This window comes from Phyllobates terribilis, unplaced genomic scaffold, assembly GCF_046119375.1.
Source record: "Phyllobates terribilis strain yellow unplaced genomic scaffold, ASM4611937v1 Scaffold_12__6_contigs__length_324123572, whole genome shotgun sequence".
Lineage (NCBI taxonomy): Eukaryota > Metazoa > Chordata > Amphibia > Anura > Dendrobatidae > Phyllobates > Phyllobates terribilis.
This window is the reverse complement of record NW_027362772.1, coordinates 79,344,710-79,371,771: the sequence shown is the minus strand read 5'-3', so window position 1 is coordinate 79,371,771 and position 27,062 is coordinate 79,344,710. Positions and strand designations below refer to the sequence as shown.

General features: G+C 46.6%; 1 protein-coding gene across 2 annotated transcripts in view; it reads left to right on the top strand.

Moving 5' to 3' along the window:
* Positions 1-9,437, top strand: part of LOC141173103 (circularly permutated Ras protein 1-like) — an 87,015-nt gene extending 77,578 nt beyond the window's left edge. The window contains exons 16-24 of one of the 2 annotated variants that reach the window (XM_073657746.1): positions 165-292; positions 515-599; positions 745-851; positions 4,657-4,769; positions 4,856-4,967; positions 5,428-5,571; positions 6,248-6,341; positions 7,402-7,458; positions 8,879-9,437. In XM_073657746.1, the coding sequence (XP_073513847.1) occupies positions 165-292; positions 515-599; positions 745-851; positions 4,657-4,769; positions 4,856-4,967; positions 5,428-5,571; positions 6,248-6,341; positions 7,402-7,458; positions 8,879-8,968 (930 nt within the window). In that variant the 3' untranslated portion in view covers positions 8,969-9,437. The remainder of the gene's footprint in view (positions 1-164; positions 293-514; positions 600-744; positions 852-4,656; positions 4,770-4,855; positions 4,968-5,427; positions 5,572-6,247; positions 6,342-7,401; positions 7,459-8,878) is intronic. The other variant, XM_073657747.1, reaches the window with a different exon arrangement.
* Positions 9,438-27,062: the final 17,625 nt, after the last annotated feature.

Below are 27,062 nucleotides of genomic sequence, written 5' to 3'. Positions count from 1 at the left end.
TAGAAACATCACATAATTAGGATATACTCGATTGAAATGATTCAATGCAAAAATAGGGCAGTAGATTTTTTTTTATAAAACTGTAGGGGTCACGTACACTGGAATATATCAGTAACCTCTAAATAAAATGTCAGAATTTAACATGAGGTTTGTCTATTCTTCAGGTGATAATCTGCACAGATGGCATAGCAAACACTGACCTGGGCAACCTGGAGGACATATCAGAGGAGTACATCTACCAGTCGTCCAAGCTTTTCTACAGTAATTTGGGAGACTTGGCTCTTCAGCACAGGTTTGTCTTATGTAGCAAAACTATTATAGTAAAGTGTTATCTCCTGCCTCTATTTGCTGTCTATGTATTCTATTTTACTGATGAGCACGATTTTGTTTGAGCCATGTCAGACCATTTAACTCCTAATACAAGCCTAACATCTACATCACTCATAATCATTTGAGTTCAGAAATGTAGTTTATTTTATTTAAGATTGTATATAGCTGAGTTTTTGTCTTTCAGTGTCGTTGTCTCTGTGGTGACAATAGAAGGAACTAACTGCCGGTTGCCTGAGCTGGGACTACTAGCAGACAAAACAGGAGGCAAGGTACAATTTATATTCTTGTTTTTAGCATTATGGTACAATATGATAAAGCATGTTAAACCATTAAGCACATTTTTAAAATTACTGCAACAACGCGTATCTCTTAACTTATAAAATACTTGCTATTTTTATGCTGCCTCCCTCCTAGGTGAATATTGTAAATCCATTCAAGCTGGCTAATGAGTTCCAGTTAATCGTAGAAGAAGAAATCATTGCTACTAATGTGAAAATGAAAGTTTTTCTGCCTCAAACAATGTAAGTCAATAATTTTTACAACTCAACAAAATGTAGGTTAAGGTTGGTCCCCATGGCGGTACCACATTGCTATACAAATTGTGTTCCAAATTTAAATTAGTTGGACACATGCAACACATTTTTGGCAAATATGTACTAGAATATGGACCAGGCACTACTCAGACAACACAGGGTGAGGGTAAAACAGTGTGGCAATATTTTATTGAACCACCAAACGGACAATAAACACATAGAACAGACCCAGCAAATACCCAAGATGGTACAACATTACATAGTCTCACCCTTCTGCTGACCCTCCTGGGATAGAACAACTGCAACTTTGGAACTTCCAGGGTCAACCACCTCAACCAGTGGCCCCCCCTTTTGGTGGGCCCCCACAGAGAGAAGGTAGCGGCAAGCTTAGGAAGCTGACAGTCCATCAAGGTACAAGGCCAGGAGATCCGAGGGTCGCACCCTGGCCTCTCTGAGAGTTTCCATGGGGATAGATGACTGGCTGGTCCCAATCTGGATTCTCCAAATGTCTCCATGGGTTCCAGGCGACAGGAGGGTCCCACCTGGCAACCCCAAACAACATATCCATGGGGCCAGGTGACTTCATCGTCCCAACCTGGTCTCCCCAAATGTATCCATGGGTTTACTGATGGTCAATGGAGCAGATCCGTATCTTTCAAGTCAGGGCCATATACCCTTAGGCTGGAATCACGAAGAAACAAATCTGTGTCTCTTTGGATAAAGCCATGCTACCAAGCTGATGGTCTGAAGAGAGTCTGATTCTCCTTGTAAAGTCTCTTTCAATTCTCTGTTTCAAATCTGCCTGCTACAGAGGCATATGTTCCTTAAATAGTTCACATTTGTTCTTTCACGTACACATCCACAGGGCAAGGGTAAGGGAGGGTATTATTCCACAGGGCTCAGGTCTCATTGTTTGAGTATTTACTCAATTTACATAGTTGGTATAGCAGGTGGCTCTTGTAAATAAACTTCATTGTTTCAGAAGCAAGAAAAGACAACATTCAGGGTTATACAAATACTGGTCTTTCCTTCTTGATCCACCAAAGAAACACAAGTTCAAAAGTCAACACAAACATAATAGTGCATTTTTCTTGGCTTAACAAATCTATACATCTGGCTGATTAAGATAAGAAGCTGTTTCGTCATATATGCATTTATTATAACATCATTTATATTAACCCTTTCTCGACCTATAATGTACCCATACCTGTGCCCGCACAATTGCCGCTGCTCAAGTGATAGCCGAGCCCCGGCTGTCACAGCTCGGAGCAGTGTCCACACTGCCTCAGGCTGTTTAACCCTCTAACTGCCATGATCAATAGCGATCGTAGCATTTAGGAGGCTGGGATGAGGAGGGGGCTCCATCTCCCGCACGATTGTCACCCCTGCAATGTCATCACGGCCTGCTAATCGTTGCCATGGCAACCCAATGCATTATACCAGCAATCAGAGTAATAAAAATTAAAGTCCCATATAGGGACTAAGGAAAAAAATAAATAAATTAAAAAAAATTGCAAAACTATTTTAGAAAAATTAAAAAAATAAAGAAAAGGCTCCTGCAGTCTATTCCTGACAAATCTGCACTTGAAAAGGCAAATGGCACTCCTTCCCTTCCAAGCCCTGCCATGTGCCTAAACATTTGCTTTGCCCCACATATGATTTTTTTATTATCACAACTCAACTTAATAAAATTCTGTGATGCACCTGTGGCTTTAAAGTGGTCACCACACCTGAAAATAAATTCCTTGAGAGGTGTAGTTTCCAAAATGGGGTCACTTGTGGGGGGTTTACACTGTTTAGGCACATCAGGGGCTCTGCAAACATGATATCCGTGATCTATTCCTGCCAATTTTGTGCTCTAAAAGTCAAATGGCGCTCCTTCCTTTTCGAGCCTTGCCATGTGCCCAAACAGTGGTTGTCCACCATATAAGGGGTATCTGTGTACTCAGGAGAAATTGCACAACAATTTTTGGGGTCCACTGTCTCCCATTACCCTTGTGAAAATGCAAAATTTTGGCCTAAAGCAACATTTTTGTGGGAAAAAGTAAAATGTTTATTTTTCTCCTTCCACATTGCTTTACTTCCTGAAGGGTTAATAAACTTCTTGAATGTGGTTTTTAGCACTCTGAGGGGTGCAGTTTTTAAAATGGTGTCACTTTTGGGTATTTTCTGTCACATAAGCCACTCAAAGTCACTTCAAATGTGATGTGGTCCCTAAAAAAATGGTTTTGTAAATTTTATTGGAAAATTAGAAATTGCTGATTAAAGTTTTAACGCTTCTAAACTTCCGATCAAAAAAAATTGTTTAAAAAATTACGCTAATGTAAAGTAGACGTGTGGTAAATGTTATGTATTAACTATTTTGTGTTTTATACCGCATTTTTCAGACTATAAGATGCACTTTTTTCCTCCAAGATTTTGGAGGAAAGTGGGAGGTGCGTCTTATAGTCTGGAAGTACTATACTGTTGCTCTGGATGGTGGAGGGTGTGGGGGGAGCGGCAGCGGAGAAGTGGGGCGCAGGAGACGCCTGCTGCAGCCAACACTGTGCCTGCTGTTAAAGCAAAATGAATATTCACTGCTCATCACTCCCATGGGAGTGGAGAGTAGTGAATATTCATGCTCTTTAATAGCAGGCACGCGCGATAGCCGAGCAGCTGCAGGAGCCGGCGGCTACAGTGTGTGCCCGATATTAATGAGAATCAATAGTCACTGCTCCCCACGTCCATAGTCCGGGAGTTGAGAGCAGTGACTATTCCGGCAGCTCATCTCACCATATGAGGGCACATGGCAGTGATGTAATGCGCTGCTCACATGCTGAGATCAGCTGCTAGCAGCGCTGGAGCAGAGGGAAAGAAGGTGAGTAGAATCCTTTATTTTTTGTGTGCAGTGTGATGAGGATGGGGGTGCCATGCATACCAGGATGGGGGGTGCCATGCATACCAGGATGAGGGATGAAGGGTGCCATGCATTCGAGGATGAAGGATGAGGGGTGCCATGCATATCAGGATGTGGGTGCCATGCATACCAGGATGGGGATGAGGGGTGCCATTCATACCAGGATGAGGATGGGGGTCATGTATAACAGGAAGGGGGGGCATATATACCAGGATGGGGGATATTAGTACAGAATTGGGGGACATTACCTCTATAACAGTGTCAGCAGCAGACCCCCTTCCCCCCATAACAGGGCATCATGACCACATTTTTTGCTTCAATTTTTTCTATTTTCCTCCTCTAAAACCTAGGTGCGTCTTATGGTCTGATGCATCTTATAGTCTGAAAAATACAGTAAATCTCTGGTTTAAGGGCATAAAAATTGAAAGTTGCGAAATTTTCGTAAAAATTCTGATATTTTCACAAATAAAAGCGAAAAATATTGACCTAAATTTACCAACTCCATCAAGTAAAACAGGTCACGAAAAAACAACCTCAGAATCACTGGGATACATTAAAGCGTTACAGCGTTATTACCTCATAAAGTGACACTGGTCAAAATTGTAAAATTTGGCCTGGTCAGGAAGGTGAAAACAGGCTGGGGGTGAAGGGGTTAATATGGATCAGTGGTGTTTTAATACATCTGTTATGTAGCATTTTGAAAAGGTTCTGCAGTCAAATCTAAATAACACTAATAAAAGTAACATTAATCTCAATGTTTCCAGTCCAATTTTAGTTGTTTGCACCTATGAAATTCAGGTCAAATAGATCACTAGAGGGTATAGTATAAGAATGAAACTATTGATAGAGTTAATGTGTTACTATGTTACTTATTGTTTTTTTTATTTTTCCATTGAGGTATTTCTTATATGAAGGAAATAATGAATCTGTGTTGGAAAGGACATTCGGCAGCACAACGGCTGATACTGTTCTGTCTACTGAGTTTGGTTTCCATTCATCCAAGATTAAAGGTTTGTATAAAAAATGTAAAATTTAAATTTACCTTTTTAACTCTCTTTATAACTCATGACGCCTACATCTGTTTTGTTGGTAACAGAAGTTCTTCGATACTCCCAGCTACCAATGCAATTACACCTATCTTATACACTCCCAGATGGAAGAAGTAGACGGCGGATCCTCAGCCTGAGAAAACCGGTTACTAATGATTGGTAAGAGATGTCGGACCAGAGCCGTGTTCACTGAGCTTCTGTGGAGATATGGGTACTTAATGTGTCTTCATGCGGCATGTGTTATAGAGCTATGCCCCCTAGAAGTAATCTTTCTGTAATAAAATATGACTATCTAACAGAAAACAAATTGATATGCCTCTATACGAACACAGAAATACAGTGGAGCACTATAGACTTTTGTGAATGCCATATTAATGCTCCAGAGAACATAGGGGTTGCACTGAGCCCCATTACGGTTCTCTGTATGGCATCAATAGTATATAAACAATTTTGGAAGTAATGATCCTAGAACTCCCAGACTATGGGTTAGAATTTAAGTATGTTTATGATTTTCTTTTTCAGTTATTATTTCTTTGCCTTGTGATTTTTGTTTTGTACACCTACCATTATGTTTCCCAGACATTGCACATATTTTAAGCATTTCTGTTCTCCATTCTAGTGCCGCTGCTCTGGAGTCCATTGATCTGAGTGTTCTGCAGATCCACAGCGTTCAGTTTAGTGCTCGACTAGCTATGGAAGGACATGTGAATGAAGCCCGGAATGTGGCCCTGGAGCTGAAAGAATTAATAGACCTTGTAATAATGTAAGCATCCTCATCATTACCATTATCAGGACTGGAATCAAAGAAGTAGCTTATTCTAGTATTGTGTGAATGCACACACCAGCTTATCACTTCACCACTTCCCAGCGTACATTTATGCCACACATAGGGTGCCGGTGTATGTAACGGGCTGGTGGCTGCCAGTTGTGTTAAAAACACTTTTCAGGTCTCAGAAAACAACAAAAAAATGGAAAATATTTTTAATTTTTTCCCCATTTAAAGAAAAAAGAAACGTTACAAGTTTTACTGACCTGAAGAATCATACTGACCTGAAGAATCATACTGCCTTTTTTTTTTCCGAAAAAAGAACGTTAAATGTAGAAATTGCATTTTTTTTTCACTGTTTCACTGCACTTGGATTTTTTTTCCTATTTCCCAGTACAATGAATGGTAAAATAAATTATGCCATTCCCAAAAAAAAAAAAAGACTATGTAGATGTATTAAAATAAAAAAAGGCATGGAACTTGGAAGAGGGAATTGGAAAAAATGAACTTGCAAAAAATGATGGCAAATGCCAGACCAGTGTAACTTGTTCTCATTCATCCTCCCATTAGGTATTTCCGTGTATAACTTTTTTTGTCCATGCCACACAACCAATTTGTCACTTGTAGACTTGTGCTCTGTAGTTATCCCATGACATCTTTGTTGTTTTCTCAGGAGACAAGAGAAGTACGAGGCTCATGGTGTTGTGTATGAAGACTGGGAGAACTCCATGGCTCCAATCTATGAAGATCTACAGGTGTATATGAAGGTTTGTACCATCATGGTATTGGTTATGTCATGCTAGGTATGGGAGGGAAGGACCCAGAGTACGATGATGGGAAAAGGGGGGAAGCCCAGCAACTAGGGAAAGGGAGAGTGGAGACCCCATAGGCTGATCTTACAACACCCTGACTCCCCTACCATCCCTAAATAGGTTCCTCACCTATCACCAAGCAGGATACCTAATCCCTGACTGACCCTAGAGCTAGGCCCTAGGTAGGGAGGTGAAAGAGTGAGCACTAGTCAGCCCCACTGCAACTAAAGACAAACAAGGGAAACACACAAGGGGATACACTTAGCTTTGAGAAGACACCAGAAAGATCACGACTAATATCCACCAAGGAACTCCAAGAAGAAACTAGCCGACTGCTAGAACTTCAGGCCTGAACAAAAAAAATACTTCTATCACCAGCTATTCTCAGTAGAGACTGGGTAATATTTAAAGGTCCAGCAAGGGTGTGTTAATTAGCAGCAGAAAGTGGAGCTCACTGCTGGGTCCTAGAGAGGGAGGGATGGTGAAAGGATCAAGAAGGTGTCTGCAATGCCAAGTGCAGCAACCTTCTACAGTCAGATCCAGAATGACTGTCTGTCACACCCGACACACCCGTTACAGGTTACAGTAGCAGGCAGTGTCAAATTGGACTAGTTTGGGTCCACCAGACAAAATCATTCTTGGGGCCCATCATGCATAAGTGGTACTGACAGCAGAGTCTGCCCTTATCGTTATATCCCATCTTGTCAAACTGATAATCATAGGAATGATAGTTCCCAACTAACAACCCGTCCAAACAATTCATTAATCACCTGACAAATTAGCAAAAAGCTCATTTGTCAGGTGCAATAATTTTTAAACTTGCTTTAAAATCTATCATTCTCAGCAGCATATCGTTTTGTGTAAACAGTAAGTGAGCTGCTGCAATGCAGTGCCTGCCAGGGCCCACCGGAGGATCTTCTGGTGGGCCAGTCCAATGCTGATAGTGGGTGATCTGAGATACCGGTTATATTGTGAGTAATTATACTGAAATATCTAATACCTACATTGTTTTCAGGAGAAGTCTTCACATAAATCTGATCAGGATAGCCATACAGAGGGTCATGTTGTAAAGGTAAGTCCCAGATCTAAAACCAATAGGTTTCCCCGAATCTTTACTTAGAAAAGCATGTTCCTAATCTGGTATACAACTATACCGGCGTCGTTTTTTCCCCCCTTTTTCTTTACTTCCAACTGCCGTTCTGATATTTATTGTTTACATTTTGGTTTAAATTTGAATATTTGAAATGTAACTGCCACTTTGTTGTGTCTCCGCGCATATGTGCAGTCATAAAATCTCATAGAACTTCATTGATTCAACTGGATAGTTACATTTGGACCGCCCTGCACATTGGTTTGCCTTCACCCAGTCTATTAAAGGGATGGGAGGTAAACTGCGGCAAACGGTCGATGTAACTAAACAATATAAAGGGGTTGTCCACTACTCGGACCACCCTTTTCAATCCGTATGGACAACGCTGTGGTGTTTTGCTCCGAAAAATTGCTTACATTTGGAAACTGCCAGAGCATATTTCATCCAATCGGTGATGCCGGGTGTTGGACCCCCCAGCACTGTCATACTGATGACCTGTCCTACAAATAGGTCATCAATAGTTTCGTACCCCTTTAAGCACAGAGTTTGATCCAAGGATTTGCATTCTGTAGTATAGCGGTTGGATCATCAGACGAGCGGTACATACCAAATATCTGCAATGGAAATTAACTCTTTGATATTGGGTAGAGACAAGTGCAAACAAGTGTGCAAAGTTTTGGCCATTAAATAGACAAGGGGCCATAAAAAAAGGATAGTCTGTGGGAAACCTAGTTTGATCATCCCCTCATTTCTACTCCCTTGTACAGTAATCTGATATACAAGTAAAATTGTCTATGCCTATTAAAAGGGGTTGTCTAGCTTTGGAAACATTATTTTATCTTTTAGATAAATTAATGTATTTTGGGCTAAAACTAATTTTTGCAATTAAGCTTTTTTTTAAAATGTTTGCACCTTTTGGCCTTTACATGCTCTTTGTTTCCCTGTACATTCAGCTGAGAAAAAGACCAGATGAAAAGAGTTCAAAAGCACTTGTAAGGACATCAGAATGAGCTCACTGAAGGATTTTCAGTTAACTCGTTCAGCCGCCAAGATTTGACAAATGTAACCCAAGAAGCTCAATAAGGCAAATTGTGCAACATTTTCAATGAATCTCATTTGCAAAAATTCTATTTAGTAAAATTCCATTTAAAAAAAAAAAAAAAACACGTCTCCAAAGCTGTACAACCCTAATGTGTATGGGAGGGAGGTTTCGACTTTCCGCCAATAGTAGATGTCAGAGGAAAGAATGAACAGCAAGTAATGTCATAGGACAACATATTACAGAGATATATTCTCCTAGAAGTAATGTTTCTATAATATCTACAATTCATAGATTGTATTATGTATGGAATGGTGCGATAATGGGGCATGATATTGATTTTTTATTTTTTTTGTTTTCTAGACTTTTTCAGATGAAATGGCAAAAATGATATTTCACATGAAGCGAGCCAAGAACAAAGTGTTGAAAAAAATAAGAAACCAGACAGAATAAAAACAGGAAAGTGACCTCATATTATACATGTCACCAAATCATAAAGAGGTTCTGCAGCAGCACGGAAGAACATGAATAAGACACTTTGATGTACATACTATATACATATTCTACAATAGCACCGAGACAGGCCACATGAAAGCTGTATATACCCTCTGGTTCACCCAAAGACACCCACTTGTGACCATGTAAGACGTCTCAGGACTGAGTTACTGAAACTGGAGCAAATAGTTCTGAAAAGAAAGACAAGTTCATCGATGGTTCGATTCCCTGGATCTATGAGTTTCCCAATTTTTAAAAGCGACGTCAACACCTCTCCTTTATATTTATCGCATGCGCCTTTTCTGTAGAATATGCCACCATTAATTGTAACATCGACAGTGTATGCAATACAGTTTAAGGTTGTTTAGTGTTTTTTTTTTTTTATAATAGTCACATTGTTCTTAGATTATAGTTGACATTTACATATACCGCATATTGGCCTTTCACACACACTAATTTATATATAATTAGTGTGTGTGTGTGAAAGTCCAATATGCGGTATATGTAAATGTCAACTATAATCTAATATATATAGAACAGGAATATGGGGACTAATATTAAATTGTATATTTATCATTTATCGCTCCCTCATCTGTAAATAAAATCTTTTTATCCCCCTACATCTTTGTATTTGGATTTATTCCCATTGGGCATCCATGTAGTACAAGTCATATTTTCCTCTATGTCTTCAGCCCCATTTCGCAAGTACGATTTTCTCATATGTGTTAATTCTGTGTTTTTCACTATGGCCTCTATGACTGTTCATGTATCCAGTTTGGGTTTTTTTGCTCACTTGCAGTGCGTGTAATTTATTAAAGGGAATAGGTCAGCAGATTTTTGCCATGTAATCTGAGAGCAGCATTATGTAGGGGATGAGACCCTGATTCCAGTGATGTATCAGTTACTCGGCTGCATGCTGTCATTTTGATAAAATCACAGTTTTATTTGCTGTAGATCTAGTAGTCATCAGAATGCTGTGCTCTGTATAACCCCGCCCACACCACTGATTGGCTGCTAGTCAGTGGTGGGGGCGGGGTTACACAGCAGTTGACCAGGAGGCATGAGGCAGCTTGTCCTGTAGTAATAATGTCCTGCTGATAAAACACTGATTTTATAGAAAAAGCATCACACAGCCCAATAAGTGATACATCCCTGGAATCAGGGTCTCCACCTCTACATCATGCTGCTCTCAAATTACATAGCAAAAACCTGCTGACATATTCCCTTTAAGTCCTCCAGAGCAAAAGTCACATTTTGTAGCCACCAATCAGGTATCTGCAGTTACTTCACAGATCCCTAAGTGGCACCACTCCTGGCTATTTATAAAACTTCTGATCTTCAAAGTATCTCTCCTCACTTTAGTAACCAAATTGCCTCCCAAAAAAAGATTAAATCAGCGTATCTGGAGTTATCTGTAGATAACTGAAGGTGCCAACCTTTAAGGATGAGGTAGCAACTTTATAGGTAATCTTTATAAAAGGGTTGTACAGGTTTAGAATTTATGGCTGTGTCCTTCCTAAAACAGTGCCACGCCTGGCCATAGGTTGTGTGTAGTATTGCATCTCATTCCGATTTGCTTTAATGAAACTGAAATGCAATACCAGGCACAACCATGGACTTGTGTGGTGCTTGTTTCTAACATGTGTTTTTTCTAATGCCTTAATCTTTTTAATCAAGGATATGGAGAATGGGTTAAGTTGGGGGTGTTGGACACCACTGGCTGAACATTTACCTGTTATTATGGCAGGCTTATTCTAATTCATCCACAGGCCAGAGAATACTCTTCAGGAACACTTCACTCATGTTCACAGGGCATGGCAGCCATTGCGCATCCCTACAACAATCCCTATGACTCGCCCCCTGGGCCGTGGGGTACCCGGAACCGGGCTTCTGTACGATGCTGGGGGTAGTAGTGGCAACCCGATCCCGTGGCTCAGGGTGGTCAGACCAAATTGTGGCAGTCTATCAATCAGTGCTTTAAATGTCCGACTACGCCACCCGTGGATTGCAGTCAGAGATAACCGCCGCTGCGAGGCAGACCGCTGAGGCTGGTGTTGGGGTGCAGCACAGGGTTAGGATAACTCCCCACGGGAAGAGTGTAGCCTCAGGGCAGTGTAGGTGGATGCTGGGGGTGATGGTGCCGGCTCAGCAGAAATCACACAGAGTCCAATGATGCAGTCCAGGGTCTTTTACTCACAGTTGTTATCCAAGTCACTTCTGTCAGCAAGGACTGCCCGAGCCGTGCTGCGTCCACCAGGTGAGGAGCTCGGTCAACCCCCAGGCAATTCAAGAGTATGGCACAGGACCCCCTTCTGTCCTTTCTCTGGCCTCTCGTGCCCCACCAGTGTCCTGACTTCGGTCCGGCTACCGCGGACCGTGTCGGGTAAGCGTTGGCCTTCACATCCCGCTATCCTATATGGTGCCTTCCTAGCAGGTTTAGCGGGGAGGTCGCACCAATAAATGGTCACAACCTCCGGTTCTTGGCTGAGGGTAGATTCGCCTCCACCAACTTAGGGATCCGGTACCTTTCCACAGCCCGGTATAATGGGGTATGCAACGGTTGCTGACCGTTCTGCACTCTTAGGGTCCCTTCTGCCTTCTTGTTTCTGGAGCCTTTCCACTCCTCTGTCTCTTCTCCTTCCTTCCTTCTCCTTCTCCTCTTCTCCTCTCTGGCCCCGGCTTTCTCTTTAGGCCTGCCTCATGGAGCTGAGCTCAGGCTGAGCCGCGGCTCCCTGTCAGCTCTCTCTCCCTTCCGCTCTGACTGAACTTCTCCTACTTCTCTCCGACTTAAGATGGCTCCCACCTTTTATCTGTTTTTCTGTCTGAGCTCAGGTGACCTGCACCCAGTGAGCTCCTTCCTATGCTCCAGAAACCGCCCCCTTTCTGCTCCTACACCACTGGGTTCTCTTCCCCCTCCCCACTCCAGCCAGGGACATGGTCAGTTGTGCCCGCAGCTGGGAGCACCGTTGAGCTGTCCCCCGGAAATGGGGTGTGTGTATGTGTGTGCATGCTGCTAACTGAACTCTGGTCCACACTCCATCCTTACCTGGGAGTGGAATATCACACCTCTGGGTGAGGTGCAATACCCCTGTAGCAACCGAGCCCTCGGGGCGCTACATTCCCCCCTGGTAAACCACAGCACGTCCTCGGGCTGGAACAGAGCAAAAGACAATTCAAAAACATGCAAGTTTTTAGAATGCATCCATATATAATATTATAAACCATTATTACTCATCCCTTTATGGGAGGCAATTTTTCTCTTTTAACGTTACTGGCACATTTTCTCTTTCAGCAATATTATAAGACTTTCTTCTCATATATAAAACATTATAAAACTCTTTTCACTTTTATAACCACATCTGTCACATATAAAACATTTTTCTTATAAACATTCTTCATATAAAACTTTTGTTAACTGGTCACAGTGCGCTTTGCGACCAGGTGTCCATCTTTCTATAAAATGCAAACTTGTAAACACAAACATGAGGGACCCGTTCGTAAACCCTCAACGAAGGCCCTGGGCGTGGCTGCAGGGCGTAGCTGATCCAGCTGCTGGACCTCGTCTTCGGCCACCTCCAGGGCCGGCGTCAGCACCCGGCGCACCCGGGCAAATGCCGGGGCCCTGAGGAGGCAGAGGGGCCCACTAGCGGTCGCGCACCCCGCCGGGCTATGGGCGGAGGAGAGCGGTGTCAGCGCCCGCCCTTCTCCGCCGCTTGCTCAGGGCCCCGGCAGCTGGATACTTACCTCTCTCCGTGCCTCCGCAGATCAGCTGTCTTCCTGCTCTGCGCTCCCTGTGACGCCTTTACACCGCGCCCTCCCCTGAGCCGTCACAGGGAGCGCTGAGCGGGAAGACACCGACAACGCTGGAGTTCGGACCCGAGCAGTGGGCAGCGGGCAGCAGGCAGCAGGCAGCAGGTAGCAGGTGAGGAGAAGGGAGGTGAGTATTTGATTTTTTTTTTTTTAATGTATGGAGGCATGGGGCAGTATAAAGAGAAGGGGGCACATCCTACATGGGGCATTATAAAGAGGAGGGGGGGTGACAACCTGCTTGGGGCATTATAAAGAGGAGGGGTGACAGCATGCATGGGGCATTATAAGGTGGGGAACATCCTGCATGGGGCATTATAAAGAGGGGGGGTGACAGCCTGCATGGGGCATTATAAGGTGGGGAACAGCCTGCATGGGGCATTATAAAGGGGGGGCAGCCTGTATGGGGCATTATGTGGGGGGTAACAGCCTGCATGGAGCATTAAAAGGGGGGGGCCTGTATGGGGCATTATGTGGGGGGGAACAGCCTGCATGGAGCATTATAAGGGGGGGCCAGCCTGTATGGGGCATTATGTGAGGGGTAACAGCCTGCATGGAGCATTAAAAGGGGGGGGCCTGTATGGGGCATTATGTGGGGGGTAACAGCCTGCATGGAGCATTATATGGGGGCCAGTATCCTGTATGGAGCGTTATAAGGGGACCGGTATCCTGTATGGAGCGTTATATGGGGGCCAGTATCCTGTATGGAGTTTTATAAGGGGACCAGTATCCTGTATGGAGCTTTATAAGGGGACCAATATCCTGTATGGAGCGTTATATGGGGGCCAGTATTCTGTATGGAGCCTTATATGGGGGCCAGTATTCCGTATGGAGCCTTATATGGGGGCCAGTATTCCGTATGGAGCCTTATATTGGGGCCAGTATTCCGTATGGAGCCTTATATGGGGGCCAGTATTCCGTATGGGGCCTTATATGGGGGCCAGTATTCCGTATGGAGCCTTATATGGGGACCACTATTCTGTGTGGAGCGATTCACCGGTTTCTGAGCTATTGTGGAATTTACAATAGATATCACTCATGTAATGTAAGAAGTGAAATCTTTGCATTGTACTATATATATATATATATATATATATATATATATATATATATATATATATATATATATATATATTTCTCCGCCGTATCTCTGCATCATGAATCGTGGTATGTGTTAAAGGGGCCCACTGAGACTTTCGCCTGGGGCCCAGAAAGACCTGGAGCCGGCCCTGGCCACCTCTAACGGGTTTTTGTTCTGAGGTCAGTTGTTGTTGTAGTCTCTTATAAAACCAGTAGGGGGCACTTTAGGAAGTGCAACTATTTACAGAATTGACCGCTTCCAGTCCTCGGCCGGATAGTTCATTAAGTTGGCTGCTCCCAGTCCTCAGCCGGTTATTCAAACGACACACAGGCAACAGTCCCCATCCGGGGTGAACTTTCTCTTCTGTACCCTAACGGGCAACTATTTACAGTGCACTCACGTTTTAATAACTGTGTCCTCCTGGTGCACGCTCTTCCTCCTCGCCATACTCTCCAGACCCGTCCGGGTCATCTGGGTAGCAATGCTCCTGGTACTGTTCCTCCTCCACCCTCTGGACATTGAGGGCATACCACCCTTTTAGGCCTCGATGCCGGGTGTACGTTACCCGATCTCCCGGGAACAGCTCTCGTCTCCGGTGTCCCTTTGGCAGTTGGCCCTCCACATCCCTCCTATCAACGTAGAGGTCGGTGGCTGTGGTAGAGTCCCGGATAAACCCCCACCCTTTCTCCTGGTGGAACTTTACCACGGTCCCAGCGGCTTTAGGACCGCGTGCTGCATGGGGGTTTCGACGAGTTCGCGTCTTCTCCTCTGCGCTCGGGGCCTGCAGCTGCTCCCTCTCCTGGCGCCGCGCCCGCTCCTCCCTCGCAAGCTGCTGCTCACAAATCTCCCGCCTGCGGACTGCGGCCGCCCGTGTCTCCTGTGCAAACCCCATCGGGTCCTCCCCGGTCTGGTCCCATTCTATCCGGACCTCTTCCTCCGGGAGCTGAGAAACGGTAACTGGCTGCGGTACAGGCAGGAGCGGAGCAAGCGGGGCCTCGGCCTCTGCGGACAGGTCCTTCCGCCGACTGGGGTGGACCCATCCCTCCGGCACAGGGACCGGCTCCCCGTCGGACCCGGCGAGCTGGCTGTACAGGACGGCCCCTAAGGGTGGTGGCTTCGGGACCGGGGGCGCACGTGTTCAGGGGCGCCTGGAGGTGTCAGGCCTTACGACCGGGCCTGGTGCGAACCGCCTCTGACCGCACCCGAAGTCAGGGGGCACGGCCTGTGGCTTGACTCGGCAACGGGACTCGCGGCCTGCGTGTCGGCGGTGGGAGCGGGGTAGGCACAGCGACGCCCGGAACGTCTGGCTCCGCAACAACGTCCAGAGGCAGGTTGGTGGCACTAGGGTTGGTGGAAGGGGTGACCCCCTTACCCGCCTCCAGGGCTACGCTGCTCTCAGCTTCCGGCCTCCGCTCCTCGTCATCAGGGGCTGCCTCGCTGGTCGGTGCTGGCGGCGTCCCGTGCTGCTGGGCCGCGATCCGTCGGGCCATCTCCTTTCTCCACCCTTCTACAGCTTCTCGCTGCGCCTGGACCATCCTTCGGTCCAAATCCTCCAACGCCGTCCGAAGGAACTCCGGGTCTCCTCCTGGGAGCTGCGCCATCAACTCCTTGAGGCTGTACGGGGCCGAGATGGCCTGCAGCAAGCCACCCGTTAGGGTGCTGGAGTTGGTGCTGCTCTCCATCTCCGGGTGTGATCTGGTGAGACTGATCCAAACCACACTCTGCCCCTCGGTTTTCTTCTCTTTCCGCCCCTGTTGGGGGTGGTCCTGGGGCAATGTGCTGACAATCACTCTCAGGGGCAGCCGGGGCAAGAGAGGAGAAGGAGAAGGAAGGAGAAGAGACAGAGGAGTGGAAGGGCTCCAGAAACAAGAAGGCAGAAGGGACCCTAAGAGTGCAGAACGGTCAGCAACCGTTGCATACCCCATTATACCGGGTAAAAGGGTCAGGCTGTGGAAAGGTACCGGATCCCTAAGTTGGTGGAGGCGAATCTACCCTCAGCCAAGAACCGGAGGTTGTGACCATTTATTGGTGCGACCCCCCCCGCTAAACCTGCTAGGAAGGCACCATATAGGATAGCGGGAAGTGAAGGCCAACGCTTACCCGACACGGTCCGCGGTAGCCGGACAGAAGTCAGGACACTGGTGGGGCACGAAAGGCCAGAGAAAGGATAGAAGGGGGTCCTGTGCCACACTCCTGAGTTGCCTGGGGGGTTGACCGAGCTCCTCACCTGGTGGACGCAGCACGGCTTGGGCAGCCATTGCTGACAGAGGTCACTTGGATATCAACTGTGAGTAAAAGGCCTGAACTGCACCATTGGACTCTGTGTGATTTATGCTGCGCCCGCACCATCACCCCCAGCATCCACCTACATTGCCCTGAGGCTACACTCTTCCCGTGGGGAGTTATCCTATCCCTGTGCTGCACACCAACACCAGCCTCAGCGGTCTGCCTTGCAGCGGCGGTTATCCCTGACCGCAATCCATGGGTGGCGTAGTCGGACATTCAAAACACTGATAAATAGACTGCCACAATTTGGTCTGACCACCCTGAGACATGGGATCGGGTTGCCACTACTACCCCCAGCATCGCACAGAAGCCCGGTCCCGGGTGCCCCACGGCCTAGGGGGCGAGTCACATGCAGCTAGCTGAGTCCTGGTCCACACTCCATCCTTACCTGGGAGTGGAATATCACACCTCTGGGTGAGGTGCAATACCCCTGTAGCAACCGAGCCCTCGGGGCGCTACACCTACATGGTTAAAAAGCCTCTCTATGCTTAAAAGGTCCATCACTTGAATTATTTGCATCTGTTGGATATAGTGGCCTCTATAGCACTCTAAACTGGAAACCAGGGTCCTAAGCTTAAGCATAAGCCCTATACTCCTGATGAAGCCTGGGAGCAGGCGAAACAGGTTTTGGAGGCTCTGTGTGTGCTTTCAATAGTCAATCATCCTTGAGTAAGATACAATTTATAGACAGGGAGAGAGACAGGACCTGTATAAACAATAAAGGGGGCTTTGCACCTACACTAAACCAATTCCTTACTACAGGAAAATTAGTGTTTCCATTGACTGATGTGTTCTGAATTCACAGAGAAGCATTATATCTGTTTCCTTTTCATTGATTGGGGTTTTAATGGATTTGTTTGAGATATATACATAATAGAAATAAAAGATAAGTTTTAAACCCATTGACATCACTTTCAAGGGCAGCGCTTGTCTCTGCTCGCTCGTTCTCGACTTACAATTCGCACTGACAGTTCACTCTGTTACCGGCTCGTCACTTCCTATCAGAGACGGCGAGAGAGCGCACTGTCACTCTGCATATTGTGCAGTGGCGAGATCCTACTGGGCATCTGCCAACCGACGCATGTTCAGTACAGCAGGGACTAGCCCAGCCCCTGAAACGGATGTTACTGATGGAACTTCATTCAGGGGATGGAGCAGGGATTCCGGCAGTGACCACAGCCCCCGCCCCCTTATGACTTGTTTGAGTATTCCAGCATGTACTGTTCTCAAAACATCAAAAAAGAAGTAGGACAAAAAAAATAAAGCAGTGAGGGAATGAGAGGGACTTTTTAATTAAAGTATATTGGAAAACAGATTAGATTACGACATTAAATAGAAGGCATTTAGGATTAATCTCTTCCTGAAAGGTCTATGTTCTGTATTTTTTTTTTGTTCTCCCCTTCTTTCATAGGCCATAACTTTATTTTTCTCATCCCCATATCGTATGAGAGCTTGTTTTTTGCGAAACAAGTTGCACTTTTGAATGACCCATTAATTATATTAAGCGATGCACTGAAAAGTTAGAAAAAAAGTGCAATTTCACATGTTTGCTATACAGTAAAACTAACCAGACAATATGCAAATTGCTTCTTCAGAGAGAAAAGGACTTGAACTCTATAGCGCCACCTATTGGAAGCAGCAATCTTACAAGTTACAATCGACTCAGACAATATGATTCTGTAGGTTAGTAGGAGTACACAGATACCAAACATGTAGTTTATTTAAGCGGTGGAAAAATGAAAATTGCTTTTGTTTCTATTTTCTGAGACCTGTAGAGTAGTGTTGAGCCACCCCCGTAGTGTTCGAGTTCAGTTCGGTTCGTCGAACACCTTCGAACACCGTTAAAACCAATGGCAGGCAAACAAAAACACATAGAAACACATAGAAAACACCTTCAAAGGTGTCCAAAAGCTGACAAACTGCTCAGAAGACATAACTAACACATGGAAAAGTGACAAGTACATATAGTCATGCGAAAAGAAAAGAGGTGGAGGAGTAAAAGGAGGGGGAGACACAGATATAGGCATGTCATGCCCTTCTAAAATCCAAAAAGTGAGAAGCCGACACGGCCAGTCCGTTCCTGCCCGTGCCACCTTCGTTTGTGCCAGAGCCGAGGTGGACCCTGACGGCCAGCCCCCCTCTCCCAATACTGGTGCCTGTCCGCTGGTGGGTCGAGCGAGCCCCCCTGTGGTGGAGGCAGCTCTAAGCTTTTTAATTTAAATTGTCTCTCTAATTTGAATGAATACACTTTAAATCCTTTAACAAGGATCTATTGAAGGGCAAGTCTCATGCCAGCAGCCGCGTAATTCCAGCTCCAGTAGCGTCCACTAAAGCTGCTGCAGTTAAAAAGCTTTTATAAGGATCGAGCTCGGCTGTCCACCGCAAGGCATCCTACCACCAGTCCCAGCCCCTATGCCTTGGGGTGCCTCCTGATGCTCTTCACTGAGTATCCCGTGGCCCCGAAGCATTTCCTTTGAAAAAATTAAGTGTCCAAACTACAGGTGGTGTAGCTTGCTTAACAGCCGGGATAATCCGCTGACTAGCAGACATTGCTACTAGGCACAAAGTATTTCCTGGGCTAGATGCAGTTAAAAATTTGTAATTAGATACTCTTGTTGGATGCTGAGAAAGCATTCCATAGAGTCTCCTGGCACGCCATATTTTATTCTCTTAAAAAGCTTGGGGTAGGGGTCTAGGGGACCCTTTTATAGCCAAAATCACGGCCCTGTATCGCAATGCGTCACCTAGGCTGAAGATAAATGGAACTGTAGCACCCCGAGGGCTCGGTTGCTGCAGAGGTATTGCACCTCACCCAGAGGTGTGATATCTCACTCTCAGGTAAGGATGGAGTGTGGATCAGGACCCCGACACCTGCATGCATTACACCACATAGTCGTGGGGCAGGGCGACCAATATGCCCCTGATATGGGCACGACAGTCCCTGTCCCTGGCTGGAGTGGGGGGAGGGAACACTGAGGAAGGGGAACCCTGTAGTGCAGGAGCAGGGAGGAAGCAGTTCCTGGGTGCATTGAGAAGGGAGTATAAAAGGTGGGCACCATCTTAGTTCAGTGCAGAGAAGTCTGAGCAGAAGTGACAGGGAGCAGGGGCTCTGCATGAGCTCTGCTCCAGAGGCGGGCCTAGTAACAGAGGCCCAGGCCTGGAAGAGGGAGAAGGAAGGAAGAGGAGCGGAGAAGGCTCCAGGAACGAAGGGATCCCAGGGGTGTGGACGGGCGAGTCGCCACCGCACGCCCAAATCCACCTGCGTGGAGGGGTCAGGCCGAAGGGGGAGACCGGTCCCCGAAACTAGTGGAGGCGGGAAACGACCCTCAGCTAGAAACCGGAGGCTGTGACATTTTATGTGGCGCAGCCCCTCGCTACACCCGCTAGGAGGGCAGCACATAGGGTCAGGGAAACTGGCGCCAAGTTTACCAAGAGGAGGCCCGAGGCAGCCGGACAGAAGGGTTGGTAAGAAAGGCCAGACAAAGGACACACAAAGGGGGTCCTGTGAAGCGCTCCAAAGTTATCTGGGAGTTGTCTGAGCCCCTCACCTGGTGAGCACAGTACGACGTGGGCCGCCATTACCTGCAGAAGTGGTCTGGATAATAAGAACTGTGAGTAAAGGCCCTGGACTGCATCACTGACTCCGTGTCGTTACTGCTGCTGCCCTGCACCATCACCCCCATCCTCCGCATACACTGCCCTGAGGCTAAACTCCTCCCGTGGGGAGTTATGCTACGCTCTGCTGCACCCACAACACCAGCCTCAGCGGTCTGCCCTGTAGCGGCGGTTCACTCTGACCGCAATCCACGGGTGGCGTAGTCGGACATTTAAACATCAAAACCACATAAATAGTTCCGCCACTGGTTTGACCACCCTGAGCCACGGAACCGGGTCGCCGCCACGGAGACTAAAACCACCAGCATCCACGAAAAAGGGTCCGGCTCCGGATGTCCCAAGGCCCAGGGGGCGCGTCAGAACATTTTCATCACCTTTCATAATCACCAATGGGACAAGGCAGGGATGTCCTCTGTCCCCTCTCTTATACATCCTAGTGACGGAGCACCTGCTCTCATCAATTCGCCATAACCCCAATATTAGGTCGATTGAGGTGGGAGGCACCGAGTACAAGTGCTCTCTATTTGCTGATGATGTCCTAGTATATATCACTCAATCACATATATCCATCCATGCTGTTATGGCTGAAATAGATCACTTTGTTACATGGTCAAATTTTAAAATCAATACAGCGAAGTCGGAGGCCCTCGATGTCTCCCTCCCCAAATCCATACAGGATTCCATCCAGTCCAACTTTCCCTTTGCCTGGCCCTCACAGGGTATCAAATACTTAGGAATTCCTATTCATAGAGACCTCTCCCGTCTATGTTATCTTAATTTTGGGCCCTTTATTGAACAACTCCATACAGACCACGGTTGGCAAGTTAGAACTGTAAGATTCACTACGTGAACCACTGGTGTTTTGTGGAAAAGCACATGTACACTGTGTTCCAAATTATTATGCAAAAAGTGTTTAGGAGTGATAAGGGAAGAATTTGTTTGTTTGTCAGTTAAACTCATTGATGGTGATGTGTGTCAGGGCTCTTTATATCACTGTAAGCAATTGCAGACACCTGTGCTAATTAGTTTGACAGGTGTGTCCAATGAACGGCAAGACTACTTAAGAAGGCTGTCCCACATTATTAAACAGCCTACATTTTCTGCCAAAATGGGAAAGAAAAAGGATGTGTCGGCTGCTGAGAAGCAACAAATTGTGGAGTGTTTAGGTCAAGGCATGACTACAATCAACATTGTGCGATGATCAGGATGAAGTGTCTTGGCAATCAAGAAGTATGTAGCTGATTCACAGTACACACGTGTGCGTGCTGATAAGGGCAAATTGAGGACTCTTTCCTACAGGCAATTACGTCAGGTTAAAAGAGCAGTGGCAAAAAAGCCTTGTCATAGCAGCAGACAAGTTTTTGAAGCTGCTGGTGCCTCCAACGTCCCCCGAACAACAAGATGAAGGGGCCTTCAGAGGTTTGCAGCTGTGCGTACGCCATCCTGTCGACCTCCTCTATCCACTGCACACAAGCAGAAACGGCTCCAGTGGGCCAAACATTACATGAAGACTGATTTCAAAACGGTTTTGTTCACAGATAAGTGCCGTGCAACGCTCGATGGTCCAGATGGATGGAGTGGAGGATGGCTGGTTGATGGACACCCCACGCAAACACGGCTACAGCGCCAACAAGGAGGAGGTGGAGTAATGTTTTGGGCTGGAATCATGGGGAGAGAGATTGTCAGCCCCTTTAGGATCCCTGAAGGGGTAAAGATGAACTCCATAATGTATGTGGAGTTTCTCAAACAGCACTTCCTGCCATGGTTCAAGAAGAAGAACCATGTATTCCGCAGCAAGATCATTTTCATGCATGATAATGCACCGTCTCATGCTGCACATAACACATCTGCATCTCTGGCTGATATGGGCATAAAAGTGGACAAACTTATGGTGTGACCCCCATGCTCCCCTGACCTCTACCCCATTCAGAACCTCTGGAGCATCATCAAAAGGAGTGTCTATGATGGCGGGAGGCAGTTCACATCTAAGCAACAGTTCTGGGAGGGTATTCTGTCCTCATGCAAAACAATTGAAGCAGAAACCATCCAAAACCTGACAAATTCAATGGACGAGAGAGTTCAGAAGCTCCTTTCGAACAAGGGGTCCTATGTGCAAATCTAAGATCACCTAGAATGAAGTTTTGAGTTGAAAACTGTTTGATTTCAGTTTCTAATAACCTGCTAATGCTTATAATTTCAAAAATGACCATTTTTTTGGTCTTTATTAAAATGGAAAGGTTGATCGAAGAGTGTGGGGGATCCAAGAGTGTGGCAACCCAGTAGTCAGGATTACTTTGAATTCTGACAATCTGAGGGTCATGTTGCAGGTAGTGCAGCAAGAAGGCACTTATGTGTCTTGCGCATCTCGGAGCCCCAAAATTATTTTCCGGGCTAGATGCAGCTAAAAATTATTAGTAATTTTAAATCTGGTGGAGCTTATTATAGATGGCCTAATAGAATAAGTACTGCACACTTCTACAAAGCCCAAATTATTTTCCAGCCAAGATACAGATAAACATGATTAGTAATTTGAAAGCTTAAAACGGTTGGTGAGGTGATTTTAACCAAACATCAAGCTTTTACTCTCCCCAGGATGACACAGGGGTAGAAAAGTCGTTTCGGATCCATGATTTGTTCATCTTTGTGAACGTGAGTCTGTCTACATTATCAGTGGAGAGCCGCGTGCGCTTATCTGTCAGCACACCACCAGCAGCGCTGAACACACGTTCAGACAGAACGCTGGCTGCGAGGCATGACAAGATCTCCAAGGCGTAAGTGGCGAGCTCCGGCCATTTATCCAGATTGGAAGCCCAAAAAGAGCAAGGGTCCAGTGACACAGTCATGGCTTCAATGTTTACTTGGAGATACTCCTGTACCATCGTCTCTAGGCGTTGACTATGTATCAGACTTCTTGTCTCCTGTGGCCTTGCAAAGGATGAGCTAAAAAAGTGGTGAAATGATTCCGCAAAATTGATGTTACCAGCAGATACTGTGGTTCTGTTACGGTTTGAGTGCTGAACACTCGACGGTCCCACGGTTGGCAAGTTGGAACTGTGAGATTCACTACGTGCACCACTGGTGTTTTGTGGAAAAGCACATGTAAGATTCTGCAACAGTCTCTGCTGATACTCCTGCATGCGTGCATCCCTTTCTATGGCAGGAATTATTTCTGCAAATTTACTTTTGTACCGGGGATCCCAGTAGACAGGATTATTTCTAATTCTCCCAATTCGAGGGTCATGTTGCAGGTAGTGCAGCAAGAAGGCACTCATGTGTCTTGCGCATCCAGGAGCACCAAGTCCCTGTTGTGTTGGTGGCGAGGTAACAATCATGCTTCCTTCCTCTGTCCTCTCCCCCCAACCTCGTACAACAGAAATGTGATCAAGGTCTCCCTCATCTGATGAGTCTTCCATCAGTTCGTCCTCCACTTCTTCCTGGGCTCCTGCACCTTCCTCACTAGTTTGGCTGCTACCATGCGCCCTGGTAAAACCATCTCCCCCACCCTCACATGCCTGCCGCCTTGGGGCTGCCGACCGTCTGGACCTTGCAGATGTTAGCCCTTCCGCATACAACTCCTCCTCCTCTACTTCCTCCACCTCCTCTTGTGCCACCACCTGACTCCGAATTCTGTTTAACATGTGCTCCAGCATGTAAATCACCGGAATAGTCATGCTGATAATGGCATTGTCACCACTGCATAGGTCCCTGATCTGAGACCACTCCTCCAGCGTGATTTGCCCCACCTCTGGATCCCGTTGGCCCAGGCTATACGTCAGAACGTATTGCACCAGGGCTTGTCGGTGCTGCCACAGTCGCTGCAACATGTGCAAAGTTGAATTTCACCGGGTAGGCACATCGCATTTTAGCCGGTGAAGTGGCAGGCCCAACGACTTCTGTAGAGATGTAAGTCGCTGAGCTGCGGGATGCGAACGGCGGAAGTGAGCACACAGCGACCGTGCCCTCTGCAGAAGGCTATCTAGTCCGGGATAGTGGGCTAAAAATTGCTGGACAACCAGGTTCAACACGTGAGCCATACAAGGCACGTGTGTGACATTGCCCCGGTGAAGGGCCGCACCCAGGTTTGCAGCATTGTCGCACACGGCCTTCCCTGGTTTCAGGTCCAGTGGAGACAACCATTCATGAAATTGGTTCTCCAGAGCTGACCACAACTCCTCAGCTGTGTGACTCACATTTCCCAGACATTTCAAAGTAAAAACCGCCTGATGACGTTGAGCCCTACTGCCAGCATAGTAAGGAGGTGTGCAGGATCCCTTCTGCGCAGTTAGAAAGCTTGTGGCATGACCAGACAGGCTTTGGGTGCAGGTGGAGGACCGAGAGGAGGTTGAGGAGGGAGAAGCAGTGGAGGAACTTTGACATAAAGAGGATTGACGCACAACTCGTGGGGACAGCAAGACTTGGACAGCAGCCCCTTGTCCTGCTGTCACCATAGTTACCCAGTGCCCAGTCAGCGACATGTAACGCCCCCTGTCCATGCCTACTCGTCCAAGTGTCTGTGGTGACATGCACCCTGTCACACACAGAGTTTCTCAAAGAAGCGGTGATGTTGTGTGCGACATGCTGGTGGAGTGCAGGCACACCTTTCTTTGAGAAGTAGTGCCGACTGGGCATCTGGTACTGGGGCACTGCGACGGACATAAGGTCTCGAAAATCCTCTGTGTCCACAAGGCGGAAAGGCAGCATTTCTGTAGCCAAGAGCCTGCAGATGGTGAAATTCAACCTCTTAGCTTTCTCATGGCTAGGAGGAAATGGTCTTTTACTTGTCCACATCTGAGGGACCGAGGGCTGGCTGTTGTGCTTAGATGAGGTTGATAAGGGTGTCCCCGGCAAACTGCCGGTCTGTGAGGAAGATGCAGGCGGACATGTTAGGTTGCCTTGATCCAAAGGTGGTGCTATCGATGTCGGACAGCGCTCAACACCAGCTGGTGTTACCACCTCCAAAGAAAATGATGACCTGCCAATCACGCTGGCTGTTGCGGGTAAAGAGGTGGCAGGTCTGCGTCCCAAAACAGGTGTGACTGCTGTTCCCCCAGTCACAGAGGATGAAGAGGATGAAGAGGCCGCAGATGCACAAGATGGGGCAGACGGTGGTTGGCCCGGCCGGCTAGGCCGCATTGTAGCACAGTGAGCTTCCCACTGCAACTTATGCTTCATGTCCATGTGCCGGTTCATGCATGAAGTACTCAAACTATGTATTTTTTGGCCTCTACTTAGCTTTTGTTGACAAATGTTACAGATAACACGAGTTGGGTCATCTTTATCGATCTGAAAAAATGCCCAGGCTATGCAAGGCTTAGCACCCATGCGACCTGAAGAGCCACCACGACTTGTGGTGAGAGGCAGAGTTGTGTTTGAGGATGCAGTTGTTGACGTGGTTCCAGTACTACGTCTCTGTCCAGGAAGGCGCAACCTGACCTCGTCGTCACTAGCATTCTCCTCCACCTCCTCTGCTGACCTCATCTCTTGGCTGACTGTGGGTTGACAGTAAGTGGGATCTCCAACCTCATCATCATCACCCTGTGTGTTATCACACCCGTCGTCCTCAGAGCCAACCTGTTCCTGCCCTGACAAAAAACTAAAGTTGTCGCTCCAATCAGGTATTTGAGTCTCATCATCATCTTCCTCACTGTCTCCACCAACAAGAGTTACAGTTTGGGAATGAGGGTCTACATTATGGTCAGAACCTTCTGCGTCTGGTCCTGGATCCGACTCAAAGATTCTGGGCATCAGTGCAGATCATTTCCTCATCTGGATTCACAGAAGCGCTGGAGTCGACCTCTGATTCCCAGGCTATAGTATGAGTAAACAGCTCTGCAGACTCAACCATCTGTTCTACCTCATACTCAGACGGGCAGCTGGAGATTTGGGAGCTGTGAGGAAGCAAGTGCGATTGGGGTGACACCTTTGAGGACTGGAGTATTTGTGATGTTGAAGTTGATGTGGAGGAGAGCCCACTTAAAGGAACACTTGATATCCGTTGAAGCACCTGCTGTTTTTGTGCCTCATCTGGAATTTGTAGCGACTGGCGTGGCCATAAGAAAGGGATCTTATCACATTGTCCGCTAAAAGAAGTAGACATTTTAGTTTTGCTGGAAGATGGTCTTTCTTCTGCAGATGTTACTGTTGCTTTAACACCTACTCCATGGACACAACCTTTTTTCCCCTTCCCAACACGCCTATTCCCCTTTCCACCAGCAGCAGGCCTTTTTCCACTCATTTTGGTGGTTAACTAATTCACAACTCTGGAGTTGTTTGCACAAAAAAAACAATGGATGGGAACCGAGCAGAGCTGAGTGGCCAAACTGTGGTATTAGGCCAAAACTATTGGCTGGGTTAGATGCAGAAAAAAATTATATTCAGTTTGCAACTTGATGGAGGTCAGTATAGATGGACTAATAGAACAAGTCCCACACACTGCTAGAAGCCCAAATATTTTTTCAGAGGTAGATGCAGAAAAAAATTCTATTCAATTTGCAACCTGATGGAGGTCAGTATAGATGGACTAATAGAATGATGCTATGCCCAGAAGGTTTTACTTCACTAGGTGCAGTAAAAAAATTGGTATTCTATACACAGGTGGTATATCTTGCAACACAGATAGGCTACTCCACTGACTAACACACTCTGCAATAGGCCAAAAAGGATTAGCTTTGCTAGATTTAGCCAAATGCTGTGTAAAAAACTTGCACAGCACTGGCACAGACCTGCCTGGCAAAAACTGATAGGAACTGATGTAACTTAGTCCTGAAAAGGACTGCAATTACAATTAGTCTTTACTCCCACAACCTAGCTATTTAAGAGCACAGACCTGCCTGATAAAAGTCGTAGAAAATGCTGTAACCTAGTCCTTAAATGGACTGCAATCACAACTATTCCCTACTCCCAAGCTATCTGTAGATTTGTGCGAAAATTGGCTTGAAATTAACAAGGTATAGCGCACACAGCAACAGCGGTGCCGTCTAACACGCAGCTGCAGCAGTGAGAAAATGGTGGCGACGGGGAAAATGGCTTGGTCTTATAGGGCAAGGACATGTGACATACACTGCCAATGACACATGCCCCTGCTTGTGTGAAAAAAAGCACTTCGCTGCGTGTGCGCGCTGCTGATAGGCTGACAGATTGCACCTCCCCACTGTAAATGCGGGAAAGAGAAAAAAAAAATGGAGATCTTCATTGTTCCTGCAGAGATCCATCCCCTGCCCCTCCCCCCACCCCGCTGTACACTCAAACTGCGTATTAACATTA